The sequence below is a fragment of the Oryza brachyantha genome, chromosome 9, assembly GCF_000231095.2.
Source record: "Oryza brachyantha chromosome 9, ObraRS2, whole genome shotgun sequence".
In the NCBI taxonomy this organism is placed as follows: Eukaryota; Viridiplantae; Streptophyta; class Magnoliopsida; order Poales; family Poaceae; genus Oryza; species Oryza brachyantha.
Genome location: NC_023171.2, coordinates 7,748,867 through 7,765,674, shown reverse-complemented (window position 1 = coordinate 7,765,674; position 16,808 = coordinate 7,748,867). Strand labels below are relative to the sequence as shown.

Below are 16,808 nucleotides of genomic sequence, written 5' to 3'. Positions count from 1 at the left end.
TGACAGTTATTTGAGGGTATAAACAATTAAATTCACTATTAAAATAGTTTAAAAAGGGCTTGTTTTAGAAACATTAGATATTTATGCAGAAATATTTTGCACAACATGGATCATTTAAGAGATTGAAAAGCATAACAGTAAAAATCCATAATCCAATATCTATCTTTTAATAGACAGAGAGAGTTCACTCCATGTTAGAGGTTTAGGGAATTTCTTAGAAATGCTCTAAGGAACGAACAAAGTGATTATTAGGGCATTTCTAACACATAACACTAGATATGGTTTCTATAAACTTCCCATCATCAAGAAACTAGTACTAGACACTCCTCTTTCATTGCAAATACCACTATTCCACACTTAAATTTAATGCTACTTATCTCACATGATATCTTGGATGTTGTGTAAAAACCATTCTCATGCAAGACATGGGTTCATTCTCTTTCCTCATTTATTCACTTGCTACATCATTTTTCATCCTATGTGACAACTTATTTAATGCTATAAACACTATCCTAGTCGTCATTGGGTTGGGAATGCTCTTAGTGACTCTCTCAATCGTCACGTAATTAAATTTAATAACGTGGAGGAAAGAGAGGGATGGAGAAATAAAAGTTGTTGTCATGCATGACAACAACTTAGAGTCGATTATTAGTATTTATTAAAGGAAATTTTTTTACATGAGGGTGTATAAAAAATAGCATAATAAAAAATATTTTATTGCATTAATGAATAAACCACTTATGACTCTATCTTTGTACGTATCATTATAAAATAAAATAGACTCTTGTCGTTGACGTAACTTAAGATAGAGCTCATAATGGGCTTTATTATTGAACATGCCCTAAGTAAGTTTCAGCTTTGAGAGATGTAAAGTGCCTACTCGGTTCGCCTTAAAGGGAAATAGAGTGAAACAAATTTAGAGCATTTCTATGGGACTCTCTAAGTCTCAAACATACGATGAGCTTTCTTAATGTCATCCCTAAAATATCACGTCATATGATTTTCTATATTATTATAATTTATAAAAAATATCTTTACCTCTAATAGCTATGTTTTTAATGGCTAACATTTTAGTCCCTATAAAGCAGGGGTGGCGTGCACTAAGGCCTAGTTCGGGGCAGTAGGGAAGACCATGTTTAGTTCCCAAATATTTTCCAAAAACATCACGTCGAATTTTTAGACACCTAAATAAAGCATTAAATATAGATAAACTAAAAAACTAATTGTACAGTTACGGAAGAAATCTTGAGACGAATCTTTTAAGCCTAATTAGTCCATGATTAGCCATAAGTGCTACAGTAACCAACATGTGCTAATGACGGATTAATTAGGCTCAAAAGATTCGTCTCGCGGTTTCCAGGCTAGCCGTGAAATTCGTTTTTTCATTTGTGTCCAAAAACCCTTTTCGACATCCGGTCAAACATTTGACGTGACACTTCTTCCAAAATTTTTCCAATCTAAACACCTCCTAAGTTAACTTACCTCCCTTGTTTTCCGTGCGCATGCTTACCAAACTACTAAACGGTGTATTTTTAAAAAAAATTATATAAAAAAGTTGTTTTAAAAAATCATATTAATCTATTTCATATTTTTTAACAATTAATTAATTATGTACTAATATATTACTCCGTTTCCTCTCGAACGCGGCCTAAATTATATGTCATACAGGGGAGTGGGCCGAGTGGCAGCAGCAAGTGAGACTTTTAAACTTAAAAAGGTACTTCCATGATAATAAAATTTATTTCTTAGCTATTTAAGGTTGTTTTAGGAGGCATCAGTCTGCAAAACTAACGTTACGACCGCCACAAAAATTGTGATTATCATTGCGGAAAACCTCAAAAGTTGTAGAAAAAAGTGTGATAATCGTACTTCGTCGAATGACTATTTCGGAGACATCCGTGATAACGTAAACCTTAGGAGGCGCACTCGTGTACGTGTGCCGTGTGGTTTACATGTACGGTCGTGTGCATAAGTGTTCATCTCATTGTTCCATTTTATTCATTACCTAAATCTACAGTAAATAATCCTAACTCCTGACAAATGATACATGCATGGATCCGCTGCAATCTCCACTACACGCAGGAAGATTGTGATGGATCCTCGCCGTTCATGGAAGCTGGATTATCCGACTGCATGCTAGATCGAGATGGTCCTCAGGCCAGCTTGAGCAACTCCACGAGCAAGTCGCCGGTCAAGCCGTCGTCCGCATTCCCGGCGGCGAACTCGTTCCTGACGACGCTCTCCAGCGTCCACCCGGTCTTGGCCGCGAACGCCTGGTTGACGCGGCGCACGTCTACACCGGCGCGCGTCACGACGGCCCGCACTAATGCCTCCCTCGCCGCGCCGCCGCCGCCGCCGCGCTCCAGCGCCACGCGCACCGCCCTCGCGAAGTGCCTCTCGGGGCGCTGCGCGCACCGCAGCGCCGCGCGGAACACGCCCGGGAACGACTCGCCGCTCCGGTGGCCGACGCCGTCGGCCTTCCTCTTCAGCGCCCGCGCGAGCTCCTGCCCGTACAGCCGCCGGTACGACGCGAGCACCGCCCTGAGCTGGTCGCCGCTCCGGTGCCGCAGCAGCTGCAGGATGCTCCTCCGGTCCACGCCCCGGCCGCTCTCCACCGCCTCGTACAGCGTCTTGGCGTCGCACATCGCCATCGTCGCGTCCACCCGGCCTCCATGGTAGCCGCTCGATCCCAAGAACGCGAGGAGAACCTAGCGATCGATCGAACGAACACGACATGAAAGAAACAATCCTTGCACAAAGAAACAGAAACTGATCACGCCATTGGCGCAGCTCGCTGCTCACCTCGTTCAGGCTGCCGCTCGTCCTCGACGAGACGTCGCGTTCGAGGCTCGCGCTGTACCGGGCCTGGTACGCCTGCCTGATCGACGCGACCTCAGCGGAGGGCCGCGTGCACACGACCTCGACGAGCACGTCGCCGTCGAGCCGCCGCCCGAACAGCGCGTCCCTGGCGATGTCGGCGTCCCGGACGCACGGCTCGCTAGCTCTAAGGCAGGCCACCCTCTGCACCATGTCCGTACGTACGTGCATCATCAGCAATTCAGCGTGGTGATAGAACCAGATTAAAAGATTGCAATTTGTTTAGACAAGAGGATCTCGAGACGCTGGGCTTACAGCAAAGTTGGTTTTCTGCTGCGACAGCAGCAGGAGGAGGTCTTGGTGATACATGCTGCTGTAAGCTCTGCAGATTTGCTTCATCTCCTGGCTGCTCCTCGTGGTGAAGATCTCCAGAACTGGTCTCGCATTGCTTGGGGAAGCATTTCCTGCAGATTTTGTGATTACTACTCATGGTTAAATCTCTGACAATGACTGCAGTTAACAAAAGGCTAATTACGGATTTGGGGATGTCTGTGACACTATTTCTGAGTCATATTTGAAAAAAAGAGCAGTAACTGACATAGGAGTAGAAATGTAAACATATTATTCTGATGAACTGTTCAAATTTCTGAGAAACTGATGAATTGTTGCTACTGCAAGCATGAGAAACGTGCAAGTGCTGATCAATCACCAGAGAAAAATTGATTGAGGTGTCTGCAGTCAGCTTCATATCTCTTGGCAAAATCTCTACTTGATGCCATCATGATCAGGGAAAGCACCACCTCACTGAACTCAAAGCTAGCTATGGTAAATTAATCGCAATCTCGACGCGAGTAGGATTTATACATTTCAGTTTTCAGGGCTACACGCTTTGGAATTTCTCTTTCTAAAAGCGATGGCGAAAGCAGCTGGGAGAGAATATATCCTCTGTTGCAAGCTAGCCCAGCCACCGCGAGTTCCTGCGACTTCGTTTTCCTTCAAACAGTCACTCACTCTTAAACAAATGATTTTCTCTCACTTTTCTGCATACTCCTGTTCCAATTCATACTCGATTCCATCACGACGAGATCGATCGATCGACGTCGATGCTGACTGGTCGATGGTTCGCAGCGGCTAGCGAGGTAGGAGAAGATGCAGGAATGAAGCTAGCTGTACATACGGCAATGGCGAATGCATGCACCTCTTCAGGAATCCGAGACTGAGAGAAGCTAGCCAGTGGTGTATTGGCGATAGTGATGTTTGCTGTTCAGCTTGTCAAGCCGACGATGGCCGTTTGTCTGGACGGCAGCGTCACCGAATTCGCGAAAACGAGTGTGAATTAGAGAAGGAAGTGCAGGTTCGTCATGTCGATATGTGTGCCATTTGGCTTTTTCAAAAGGAGATTAGCCGTGTTTATACCATGCATCCATGTCTTCCGGTAGAGTTCTGAAGAAGAAAGATCGTCTTTCGCTAGACTTATCTGGTGGAAAGAGGGTTTGCTACAACATCACCACAAAGTTCAGAACTGTGCTTTTTCTGAACCCACGGTTCAGATGCAGCCAATTAAGCACTTTGTGTCAAGAAGAAGATAAGATGGGTGCAAACTGAGTCTAAATATCAGTCATGCATGGCTATCAGATTTAGGATCATCCTGTTTTTTTTTTCTTTTGTTAGTATTCAGTGGTGTGAAAGCGGCCAGTGATTGAATAAGTAGGGTGAAACACCTTTGTGCATTCTCATTGTCCTCTGTCCAAAGTAATTTCAAAAGAACATATAGGGGAGAAAGGATCCATGATCTGGCCGTAGACACATGGGTGTACATAGTAATATATGGGTGTACATAGTAATATACGAGGGTTCAAGTTGTGTACCCGCAAATATATTACGCACACACCGTATGCGGCTATGCGCTTAACTAGAATAAGATTTTAGTGAGCTTAATTAGGGATCAATGTGTTGTTATGTTTCTTTTCTTGGACATGGTTTCTTCAATACTCCCTCTGATTTTTTTAATTAACGTCATCGGCTTTTAGATATACGTTTGACCATTCGTCTTATTCAAAAAAATTATATAATTATTGATTATTTTGTTATGATTTAATTTATTACTAAAGTTACTTTAAGTACGATTTTATAATTTTGCATATTTACAAATTCTTTGATTATGATAAAAAGTCAAATATAAATTTAAAAATCAATGACGTCAATTAAAAAAAAGTCGGAGAGAGTATATATATTTGTTTGTTGAGATTTCGTGCAAAATTTGAGGACTATGTGCCATAATGGAAGAACTGGGCGGGCCCATTATACATAACACGCACTGGCCCAACCCTTGGCTGTTTAATCTTTGGTTCGCCCGGTTCAATCGGTCCTTTCAATGCATGCAACTAAGACCATGAAAAGAAATTTTGGTTTTTCTTTGTTTGATTGGCAATATGTTCTGCCTTTTTTCGACTATGACAAGATGAACGATCACTCAGCCTGTGTTTTTCAGACTTGCAGTCAAAATTCCGCCTATCGTTAATCCGAATGGCCTCATCGTTTTGATAACACCATATAAGCTTATACCCAAATTTAAATTTTAAACTTAAATTTAGAATTTTTATTATAGTTTATTTTTTAATCTGGTTTTAGAATGATAACAACACATATACAAATACAACACTACGTATTCTGGTTACGTTCGTTTCTCTCATTTCCAACTTTTCCTCTCTTATTTTGTATGTGCACACTTTCATATTTAAGTGCTGGGGGTAAAAGAGGAGAGAAGTTGCTCGTTGATGGAGTTGCCTCCTCTTCACTATCTTTTCAAATTTCCATTGCTTGGATATCCTGATACATGCATCTAGTGTTTATTTGCATCGACCTCCCCACACGTTGTATCCTGCGTTTTATAGTATTAAAAAACCATTACAAATATTATATACATCAATGATATCTCAAAATACTATCCTGATTTTTATACTAGTAAAACGGCATTCCACTATGTAGCAGTCTTTTTTTGGGGCGCTCCGCAGATATTCCCTTTCCTTTTTTTTTTTAAAAAAAAAGTCCAGGGCTTGTTTTAAATGCATGATTACCAAAAATGTAGGAACATAAAAAAAATTATAGGATTGTGTGTCCTAGCACCTCGAATCCTATGGATAAAAAAAATGCAAAAAAGACCTACATAAATGGCTATTTGGGTGGAGTACTGGAAAAATAGATGAATGAAAAGCGATAGATCTGACACAAAGATATTTTTCCAACAGATCGTAACATATAATAAAATATCTCCAATTTTGAGGCTTTTTTTCAAGGAATTTCAAATGATTTGTTGGTAGCTATTCCTATGATCCAAATACAGGAACTGATTGTTTAGGTGTTTACGGAAAAGCCAAACGACATATTCACAAACGAAAGATAATTTATGAATAATTTTTTATATATATTCTTACTGATTTAAAAAAGTTAAGTCTGAAAAATAAACTTAGATAAAAAACCTTAAACTCAACCATAAATTTAAGGTTAAAAATTTAAAATTTAACTTATAAGCACGAGAAAAGATGACGGCGTGAATTTCTCCATAATTGAACCAAAAACAAAAGGAACCCACAGATTTATTTCTCCAAGTGGCGCGGATTACACGCAGCTTTTGCATACAGCTCTGTCAATATTAATCAACCAAACCAATTAGCTAGAAGTTTACAGGTTAGTACAATACACAACACGTACAGACGCCACAGTGAAAATATACGCCACCAGATGGAATAATAACCTCAAAATGACAACCAAATTAAGAATCAAAATAGTTAACACGCAGAAATTAAATCTTAAACGGCAAACCACCAGCAGACGATCGATCGATCTCGTCGTCACACCTCGAACCAACGGCTTCGTCTGGTCGTCCGCCGCTCGTCGGAACGCGCGCGCAGCGTGCGCAGCTGCGCCTCCCACACGTCCCTCGCGAACGCGTCGTCGTCGTCCGCTGCCCGCGGCGGCGCGTCGGCCGCTCGCTGCCGCCGCAGCAGCAGCTCGGCGTCGTACCTGACCCTGAGCGCCGGGTCGGACAGCGTCTCGTAGGCGCGGCGGAGCTCCAGGAAGAGCTGCGTGGACTCGGCCCGGCGCGACGGCGGGCAGGTGTCCGGGTGATACCGCAACGCCAGCCGCCGGTACGCCCGCCGGATCTCCTCCGCGCCCACATCCTCCGGCCGCTCCAGCGACAGCACCTTGTAGTAGTCCCTCCTGCTCTCCGACACCGCCGCCGCCTTCACCCTGCAACAGTGGCGGCCCTGCAGCCTCCTCCGGCCGCCAAACATTGCACCAGCGGCGGCATTCATCTCGCCGGCGCACCTAACCTCGACGGTGGCGTTCATGGCACAGCAGCTGAACTGATCGAACCAACGGTGTCTTGTCTTGGCAGCTGTAGGTGGGAGGACGAAGGGTCGTGGTGGCGGCGAAGCCGAACGGTGTATATATAGCCGGCCGGCGATGCCACGCGGTTTGCATGGTTTGTCGCCGTCGCCGTCGTCGCGGCGCGGATGATGGACCGGAGAAATGGAGTGTTCGTTAATGTACATGTGCATTAGCTAGTTAATTTAATCTGATGGCTGCTTCACTAAGGCAAAAATTAATCCATGGGAAAGAGGAAGGAAGATGCATGTGTTGGCGCCAAATTTTGGATAGATGGCTACAAATGGAGACTGAGATGGAGGAGCATGTATGGGCATGGAGAAGGTGGTAAAATGTTTGGATCCTTGTAGGTATAGTACAAATAACCGGACCGGAGATCTACCCGCTCTGGTCATCGGTTCACCGGTCGAACCGCCGGGTTACCGTTGAATAACTATTTTTTATTTAATAATATTTAACTTAATTATAATATATAGATAAATTAAACCAATATATCTATTATTACATGGCCACAATATTAAAAAATAATTATAGTATGGTAACCTAACAAAAGTTATAAAACAATATTGTTATAGCATAAATTAAAAAATCTGTTCGATTTTTAAAAACCGACTGGTTCATCATTTTTTACCGGTTTAATTACATGCGTAGTCTTTTAGCAAAACAGAAACGCCAAGGTTACTGGTTCTCGTTTTTTTGGTTCAACTATCGGTTCGGTCTTTCTTTTTTTTACTCTATGCTTGTGGGTTGGGTAGCTTTGCAAGCTGGGGAGGGGTTTCAATATCGCCAATATGTCTATCGATATTCCTGTTTATCGATCAATTTCGGCCATTGTTTACTTTGGCGCTTAGATTCCTGCGGCCTAGCCCAAAAGTGGCCACTAAGACACGAACTGGTCACACGGGTACAATCTATGTGATATTTTGTACAAATTACATCATGCTTTAATTTTAACCAATGGAATATATTATGGGTGTGCTGCAAAATTGTAATATCATCTCAATTAAAATTATATATTTGATTTTAATACCAAATGGTCTAGGCATAATCTATATATGTGATTTCCTGAAGAAATAGAACCCTTTTGTTATTTTAAAAATTTTGACCAATTTTTTTGTTGCATTGCCGATATTTCTTTCGGTATATCTGATATTCTCAAATATTGTTGCCCTCCAATATCGTTTATATATCGATACTTGAAACCATGTGGCAGGGTGACCATGTAAAACTGAGGATCTCTTGGTTTGAAGAATTTTTAAAGAAAAACATGAGGAATTGAATAATCTTGAGAAAATCATGTAAAATTCTACACTCTAAAGAGGTCCTGAGAGTTGTTGTGTTCATGACGAGTGTGGACAGAAGTGAAAAGCCGAAGTCTATTTTACCCCAACCTTCCCAACCTTTAGCTTGAGTATATAGAAATCAAACTTTAGGTAGATCTGACATTATAAAACCATAACTAATCATTGGGTTTTCATGATTTTAACACTAGTATGTTCTTGAACACATCTTTCTTCCCTTGCTTATTGGGTATGATATGAAGCAAAAATAGATGTTTTCGATCCTTACTATGTAAAAATCGTTGGTAGATTTTAGTTGGATTGTCCTTGATAAGAACTTTGGGCTTGATTGGAGGAGCTTTTTCCAGCTGTAACTTTTCCCAAAAGTTGCTTCTGCTAGAAGCTATCCCAAACGATCCACAACTTCTGAGAATCTGTAGTTACAGATTATGAAAAATAAACTAAAAGTCAGAAACTGGAGAAGCTAAGTTTCAGAGCTTTTTCATATTCTTAGAAACTACATACCAAACAGACGCTCATTAGAATCTAAAGCTCCCCAAACAATCCCTTGTCCCGTTTTGATAGTTAACGGTGTAAAATGTTTGATTACATGTAGTTGAAGATTTAAAATGTTTTCTGAGCAACAGCTGCTCTAGGAGGCAAAGTATACTTTTACATATCCAGAAAATATTTTAGATTAACATAAAAATGCAAGATCTTCATATATGATACCAAAAAAAATCTAATAAGAAAACAAACATAAAAAAGTCAAATCCCATTTGAACCTACACGACAAACAGACAAACAGCTGATGAGGAAATTGCCTCCTAGCTGTACTTCCCATTGGAGGTATGCGCATGCAACCATGGTCACAATGGTGTATATTGTCCTCTCTCTATATGATGTGTGAAGTCTTATGTTACCTTCGTCACTAAATGTTTGACGACGTTGATTTTTTTATACGCGTTTGACTATTCGTCTTATTCAAAAAAATTTATCAAATATGTAAAGTTATATATATGCATAAAAATATATTTAACAAAATGATATAAAATAATTAATAATTAAGTAAATTTTTTAAATAAGATGAACGGTCAAACATGTATAAAAAAATCAATGGCGTTAAACATTTCGGGACATAGGGAGTAGATAATATGCTTTACGGTTGAATATATACTATCTATATTCTAAGGCCCCAATCTCTAGTGGAGGTTGGGTGACAGTTTTCTTGACATGAAGCAAGATAAGCCATAGCGCATAATTAATTAACCATTGACTATTACAAACTTGGAAATTTTATTTATTTGATTTTTAAATAAAAAATCTACTTAGAAAATTTTAAAAATAAACTGACCATTTAGTAATTTAAAAATCATATTTACATAAACAGCAAAGTGTCCATCCAAATATCAAGTAGAGAACATGCCTAAACGTAATTAAGAGAAAATCTACGCTACACCACTGAGGTTGTCTCAATTCAATTGATATCGTCAGTTTCTATAATATACAATTGAGTTTACCAATTATTCTGCAATATGCCATTAGCTAGGTTAGGTATCGTTTCCGCAAGTGCCCTTATATCCATACAAGTTAACAATTGATTTATTGTATCATAAGTTTCCAAATAATACTAAATGTTTTTATGTATCCTCCTTACGCAACATAAAAGTTTGCATATCAGTTTCATTGGTTTTTTAATTATGATTCTGTATAAAGTATAATTTATCTGTAATGTGTTATATAAAATATTATTTGCGTTGTTATTATTAATGTAAATCATCAGTCTTATGTTACATAAAATATTTTTGTAGTATTATTTGCTATTATCTTTTGTATAAGTAATTCCTTTCATACCATGCAAAAATAACGTTTGAAAAAAAATAAAAAAATTATTAAACTATAACAAACTTTATAGCATGAAGTAGATTCTCTCTATAATTAATCATGTGGCATGATCATACATGCATTTAGTGTAAAAGGCAACACATTCTTACATCAGAAACTCTCAAAAAGGTAAAATTTGTCTTATGCAATCCATTGGCCGAAGATTTCATCGAGCTAATTAATCAAGATTCCGGCACCCACTGAGTAGTTTATTGACAGGAGTACTGTATTTTTTTTAAAATAAAATCAACGCCCAATATCAATTTGTTGGGACTCCCGTGTACTATCCTACCTTGTGGATTTCTAATGACACATGGCATGCATTCTATCACAGAAACATGCATCAAATTACACCCCCCTCCTAATTGACAATTAGATCATTAATTGGTTTGATCAAAGTAATCTGCGCACAGTATACTTTACAAAATTCCATGAACGGCTGCTTTGAGATATCAAGGCCGGCAATCTTCGTCTGTCACGGGTAAGAGTGCTGCTGATTCTCCAAGTAGAAAAAAAAAACCTCCGTCCCTAAATGTTTGGCGCCGTTGATTTTTTTATATATATTTGACCATTCATCTTATTTAATTTTTTAAAAAATATGTAAATTTGTATATATGCATAAAAGTATATTTAACAATAAATAAAATGATATAAAAATAATTAATAATTATATCAATTTTTTAAATAAAACGAATGGTCAAACATGTATAAAAAGTCAACGACGTTAAATATTTATGGACGGAGCGAGTATTTGACAACATGTATATGCATGAATGAGTCCAGTAAGACAAGGTATATACACGATAAGATGCAAGGCAAACCATATCCTAATTCGTGACCAAATATTTATTTTTTCCTAGTATATGGCAGATCGTGCCAACAGCAAAAAAAAAAAAGTTCAGATGATAGCAGGAGGCCAGGATGTTTAATTAAGCCTTTTTCCCTTAAAAAAAAGACGATCAATAATTTTTTTCTACAAAAGAGGACGATTAATCGTTCACGTATAAGATTCTATGTCCGTATTGGGATCGATTGTGCAAGGCCGGCAATAATCTCCAAAAAAAAATAATAATAATACGCGTTGGTAGCTAATCTCTCGATTAGGTTTACGCATCGCCTTCAGTCACGCGTTACATAGTGAATATTTATATTTGATCGAATCCTTAGAGACTAGTCATTAGATTGAACTGGATCAATGTGTCCAATACATCAGACAATGTTTACAATAGATCAAGATAAAGAACGACATTGAGATCTGCATAATATCCAATCAACTATCTCTATCTGTATTTTAGCATTTCTGTTGCACGGATGGTCTTTCATCGATCGGCAATATAATCAAACTTTAGACAGCGAATTGCTGACCAGAACAAGTATAATTTGGTTTTGAGTTTTGGGAGGGCAGAACAAATAAAATTTGACACTGCATAGAGCCACATAACATGCTGGGGATTACATGTGGGGATAATTAATACTCTTTCCATTTTTTACTTGTTTGATATATATAACGTCAAATATTATATCTAGGATAATGGATGTACTAGGCAATTGTCCTTACCCAAAGAAATAATTAAAATCAAGTAAAGACATTCCAGTGCAGATAACTTTATTTGTTTATGAGTCAGCACCAATAAAGACTAGTTCCATGCCACCACTGCTCCATCCCTCTCTTCTTAGACCATTCACAGGCCATCCAGGTGAGAAGCTTTAGCATGCCACTTAGGAAAAAAAAAGTAATAAAGACCCTTTTTCCCTCAATGCAAGTGCCAGAGTGATCAATTTGGTATCAAAGCCACGTTATAGAACGTGATAAGTCATCGTGTCAAGGAGTGGTGGCGGCATCGGTTAGAAAAGAAATAGTCATTCGTCTTCCTCATCATATTCCATCGTACACAGAGCAACCATCGATTCAGACAAAAAAAAAAAACCTAAAAAACCGTTACACTGCTACACGGATATATTACTAGTTTTCTTACAGAAACTGTGCCACGGATCAATGGCAACGGTTGTGCAGACGCAGTGTGAGACTCTGTGCCTTCATCGTTGGTCATGTTAGTTAGGCGTCGGAATAAGTCCACTTAAGGTCCCTCAATTTAACATACAGTCTGTTTTGCACCCCTCAACCTAAATATCAAAAATGTGTACCCCTCATCTTGTCCTTACCATACATTCAAGGTCCCAAGGCAGTATGTAACATTTTTCTTCCTTGTTTTGCTGACGTGGACATGGCTGGGGCCCACATGTCAGGAGGCCTTTGGGGAATTAATAGACGGAGTTAAATGTGAGGTCACGACGTCCTCATTGGGCCCTACGTCCCCAGCGTCGGCTTCACCAGCAGCACCCGCGTCAGCGTCTACCTCGACACCGAGGAGGCCGACCACGCGCGCACCAAGGCCTTCAGCATCGACCTCCTCCGCCGCGGTGCGCGCAGCTGGGCCGCCGAGCTCCGTGCCGCCGTTGATCACATGCTTGTCTCTGTCGAGAATGACCTCAACATGGAGGTCGGTGGCTTCTCGGTGTTCCTGCCCTTCCTCATCACGGAGGTCGGCAAGGCCAGCCGTGGCGACCTGCGGCAGAGGCTGCGGGAGGAGGTGTGTCGCGTGCTGGGAGACGGTGGCGAGGTCGGGTTCGCGGCAGTGAAGGAGATGGCGCTGGTGCGGTCGACGGTGTACGAGGTGCTCCGGATGCAGCCACCGGTGCCGCTGCAGTTCGGCTAGGCGCGGCGGGACTTCGTGCTGTGGTCGCACGGCGGTATGGCGTACGAGATTGGTGAGGGTGAGCTGCTGTGCGGGTACCAGCCGCTGGCCATGCGCGACGCGGCGGTGTTCGACCAGCCTGACGAGTTCATGCCGGAGAGGTTCGTCGGCGACGACGGCGAGGCGCTGCTGCAGTGCGTGTACTGGTCCAACGGGCCGTTGCCAGGGAACAAGCAGTGTGCAGCCAAGGAGGTGGTCGTGGCCACGGCGTGCATGCTCGTCGCTGAGCTGTTCCGGCGATACGACTTTGAGTGCGACGGCACGTCCTTCACCATGCTCGACAAGAGGGAGCTCACTCCAAGCTAGAATGCCATCATTCTCATTGATCTCCTCATGCACATATGCATATACAAATTAAATTAAATTCGAGTTGCTAGCTCCATATTTTTTTCTTTGAGCTGCTCGTAAACAAACATATATCTCCTCTGTTCTTCTGTGCAATAAGTATTTCGATGGTTTTACATGGATACGTACACATGATTCAAAATTACTTTGATAGTGATCCTAAATTTCCAGTCGAGAAAGCATGAAAGTAGAATCGCACGAAACGCAAATACTACTACTACATGCAACTGCAGCCTGCAGGCCCCACACCGGCACACCCGCAGCCTGCAAGCTGTAGCTCGCCGGCCGCTGGCCGGCTGCCGCATGGCCTGGCCTCCTCCCGTCCTCCGCTCCTCGGACCTCTGCGTCGGCGGCTAGAACGCTCCGGCGCTCCCTATCGCCTCTCGGAGGCTCGCTGTCACGCCCAGAGTTTTGTCCTAAGCCTACAATCATAAAAAGAAATCCGTAAATAACAATTGGCTTAATTAACTCAGGAAAAATCCCTCAAAAAGAACTTAATTTAATTAAATCGAGGTTCGCAAATCAATTAACTGGATTTAAACTCAAATTGCAGAAGTATAAAATTTGGCCAAACAAATTAATTTAAAACTCGGCAAAAGTGGGGCTTTTCTTTTTCCTTTCTTTTTCCCTTCCTTCTCAAATTGGGCCGAAGTCCAATTTCCCTCCTCTCTTTTTCCTTTTCGTTTTTTTCTTTTTCCTCTTCCTTTCCGGGCCGGCCCAGCCGAGCCGGCCCACCTCTCCCTCTAGGTCGGCCCAGCCGAGCCGACCTTTTCCCCTCCCGCGCGCGCCCTTCCCTCCGCCTGGGCCGCCGGCGTCGGCCCAGCTCGCGCGCCCGCGCTCGCCCGCGAAGTCCGCCGCCGCCTCCCTCCTCCCTCGCGCCACTGACAGGTGAGGCCCGCCTGTCAGCGACCGCGCCCGCGCCGCGCCGCCGCCGCGCCACAACCGCCGCCGTCGAGGCCTCGCCACGCCCGACTCGGTCTCCAACCACCGCCCCGCCCTAGCCGACCTCCCCGCGCTATAAATCCTCACCGCCGCCGCGCCGCCGCTCACCTTTTCCCTCTCCGCCCGAAGCTCTCGCCACTGCCGCGCTCTCCTCCTCCGCCGCCGATTGATCTCGCGTCTCGCCGCCGGTCGCCACCGCGGAGCACTGTCAGCACCTCCGCCCCGCCGTCGCCGACTGGTTGCTGCCCCTGTCATCGCCGGTGAGCATCCCCAGCGCCGTGCATCCTCTCGCCACCCGGCCGCCGCCGTCGATCGATCTCCGCCGCCATCGCCGATCGACCGCGCCTACCCGCGTCACCACCTCCACCTCGACCTCGCCGACTCACCCGCACGGTCACCGCCGCCGGTGAGCGTCTCCTTCCTCCTCCCCTCTCTCTTTTCCTTCCCAGCCGACCGCCACCGAGCCGCACGCCGTCGCCGGACGTGTGCGGTGCACGTCGTCGCCGCCACCCGCGCCCGTACGCGCCCGCGCTTCGTCGCTCGGTCGTCGTCGCCGCGCCAGTCCGTCGCCGCCGCTTTGCCCGGCTGCCCCGCGTGCGCCGCCGTCTCTGTCGTGCGCCGCGCGCCGTCGCCGGACGCCGGTCGTTGCCGCCGCACCGTCGCCGCTGTGCCGCGCGCCGTCGGCCGAGCCGCTCTCCCCGCTCTCCCCGCTCCCCTGCTCTCTCTCTCTGACCGACGGGTCCCACCTGTCGGCCACACCTCCTCCTCCTCCCTCCCTCTCTCCCGACCGACGGGTCCCACCTGTGAGCCGCCGGCCACACCTTCTCCTCCCTCTCTCCTCCCCGGGCCCGCGAGTCAGCCCCTCATCGTCCCCTCTCTCCCACCGACAGCTGGACCCCACCCGTCAGCGCCTCCTCTCCCCTCGCTAACGTCAGCAGCCCCATTAATTGCGCAATAATTGATTTAGGACTTTTCTGTTTAGTTAAAAAACCCAGAAAACTTTTAAAATTCATAAATAATTCATCTAGTCTCCGTTTAGGTCTATTCAAATTTCATTAAATTCATAAAATTGCCAAGAATCCATTAAAAATACTTTCTTTTGCTGTTTCAGTAGAGTTTGTGCCTGTTTTATTTATTTTTGTGCTTTATCGCTTATATTCGGACCCCGCCGAAGAGCCGGTTTACTTCGAGATCGTCGCCGAAGTTCCCCAGGGGCCAGAGCAAGGCAAGTGGCACTCATCTTTGACCATATTGAACCCATTATTGCAAATTCCCCGCTTTATTTATTCAAACATGCATGGTTTTAATTAAAGTATTTACTGTATTTATTTTTCTGGTAAACCTTATTATTATGCCGTTGTTTATCCAACTTTATTCATTGCTAGACCAGGGGTAACTTGATTAGAGTTAGGCCTAGGTTAATGCTTAGCCGTGCTTAGAACAAGTAGCTCATGGGATCACATTTAATCATGCTTAGTTCTGAATAGCTGTAATAATGTTTCATCACCCGGTTCGGGTTAATGTCAACTAAAACATTGATAATGGTGGGCTGTGGGTGCATGGTTTTGAGAGTCACACCCATGGTAATTAAGGACCGGTTCACGGGAAACCCTGAAAGTAATTAAGTGCTAACCACATGCCGAAATGGGTAAGGTGGGATTTGAAGCATGGCTTCGAACTATTTGACGTACCGAGGCAAGGGTAGGCGTGATGGAGTATGGATGGGCAATCGTGGTGTAACGAAAGCCTCTGCTGCTTCCGGATCTACCAAGGCACAAGAGGGGACTGCCCGACTTGGTGTAAAGGAGGGGGTGAAACCTGAAGTGCGGTGCGATTAAATAGGGAGGGTTGTGTGATGGGTCCTATCACGGTCTCCTTTCCGGTATGCCATGGTGGTATGTCGGCGCACGTTCAAGTGTAGTGGAGTCGTGTCTTGTGGGTACAGTAGTACACCTCTGATCAGAGTATAATCTATTCGAATAGCCGTGCCCACGGTCAGGGGCGAACTCCCAGCTTCACTGTGATTAGTGAACCTTTAATAACTTGAGTAAACTGGTTTTCGCTCGGGACTACTGCAACGTGGTGTAACGTTGAGTAGTGGTTGGGCCTGTTGCAACGTGGTGTAACGTTGGATAGTGTTGTGGTATTTTACAACTGTTATTTACTTATCCTTTACTGTATTCAATTATCTTTCTTCATTTTAATTTATGTTATTTGTTTAACTGCTGCTTTATTGCAACTAACCCTAGCCTGCCCTTGATAATCCCTATGCATCATTTATTACCCTCTTTTCCGTGTTACTTGTTGAGTATAGTGGTTTGTACTCAGCCTTGCTTAACTTCCCCCTTCAGAGCTAGAAGTTGAGTCTGGTGGAGAAGACTCTCAGGAGTGAGCT

The 16,808-nt window shown here is 43.5% G+C and overlaps 1 protein-coding gene and 1 pseudogene across 1 annotated transcript; one reads left to right on the top strand and one right to left on the bottom strand.

Annotated features, from left to right (window-relative positions):
• Positions 1-1,833: 1,833 nt before the first annotated feature.
• LOC102709027 (annexin A13-like) lies at positions 1,834-3,616 on the bottom strand. The gene is made up of 4 exons (XM_015841154.2): positions 3,527-3,616; positions 3,133-3,281; positions 2,803-3,021; positions 1,834-2,708 (listed from the first exon to the last, which is right to left on the bottom strand). Exons 1-4 carry the CDS (start codon positions 3,597-3,599, stop codon positions 2,154-2,156), a joined length of 996 nt encoding a protein of 331 aa, XP_015696640.2. The 5' UTR covers positions 3,600-3,616; the 3' UTR covers positions 1,834-2,153.
• Positions 3,617-12,595: 8,979 nt separating this feature from the next.
• On the top strand, positions 12,596-13,432 carry LOC121055332 (annotated as a pseudogene).
• The last annotated feature ends 3,376 nt before the right edge of the window (positions 13,433-16,808 follow it).

Excerpts from the sequence above, each read along its gene's own strand:
- LOC102709027 (XM_015841154.2), bottom strand. The coding sequence starts at position 3,599 with ATGATGGCATCAAGTAGAGATTTTGCCAAGAGATATGAAGCTGACTGC. Across the intron at positions 3,022-3,132 it reads AGCAGAAAACCAACTTTGCT|AGGGTGGCCTGCCTTAGAGC; the intron begins GTAAGCCCAGCG and ends GACATGGTGCAG. Across the intron at positions 2,709-2,802 it reads CGAGCGGCAGCCTGAACGAG|GTTCTCCTCGCGTTCTTGGG; the intron begins GTGAGCAGCGAG and ends ATCGATCGCTAG.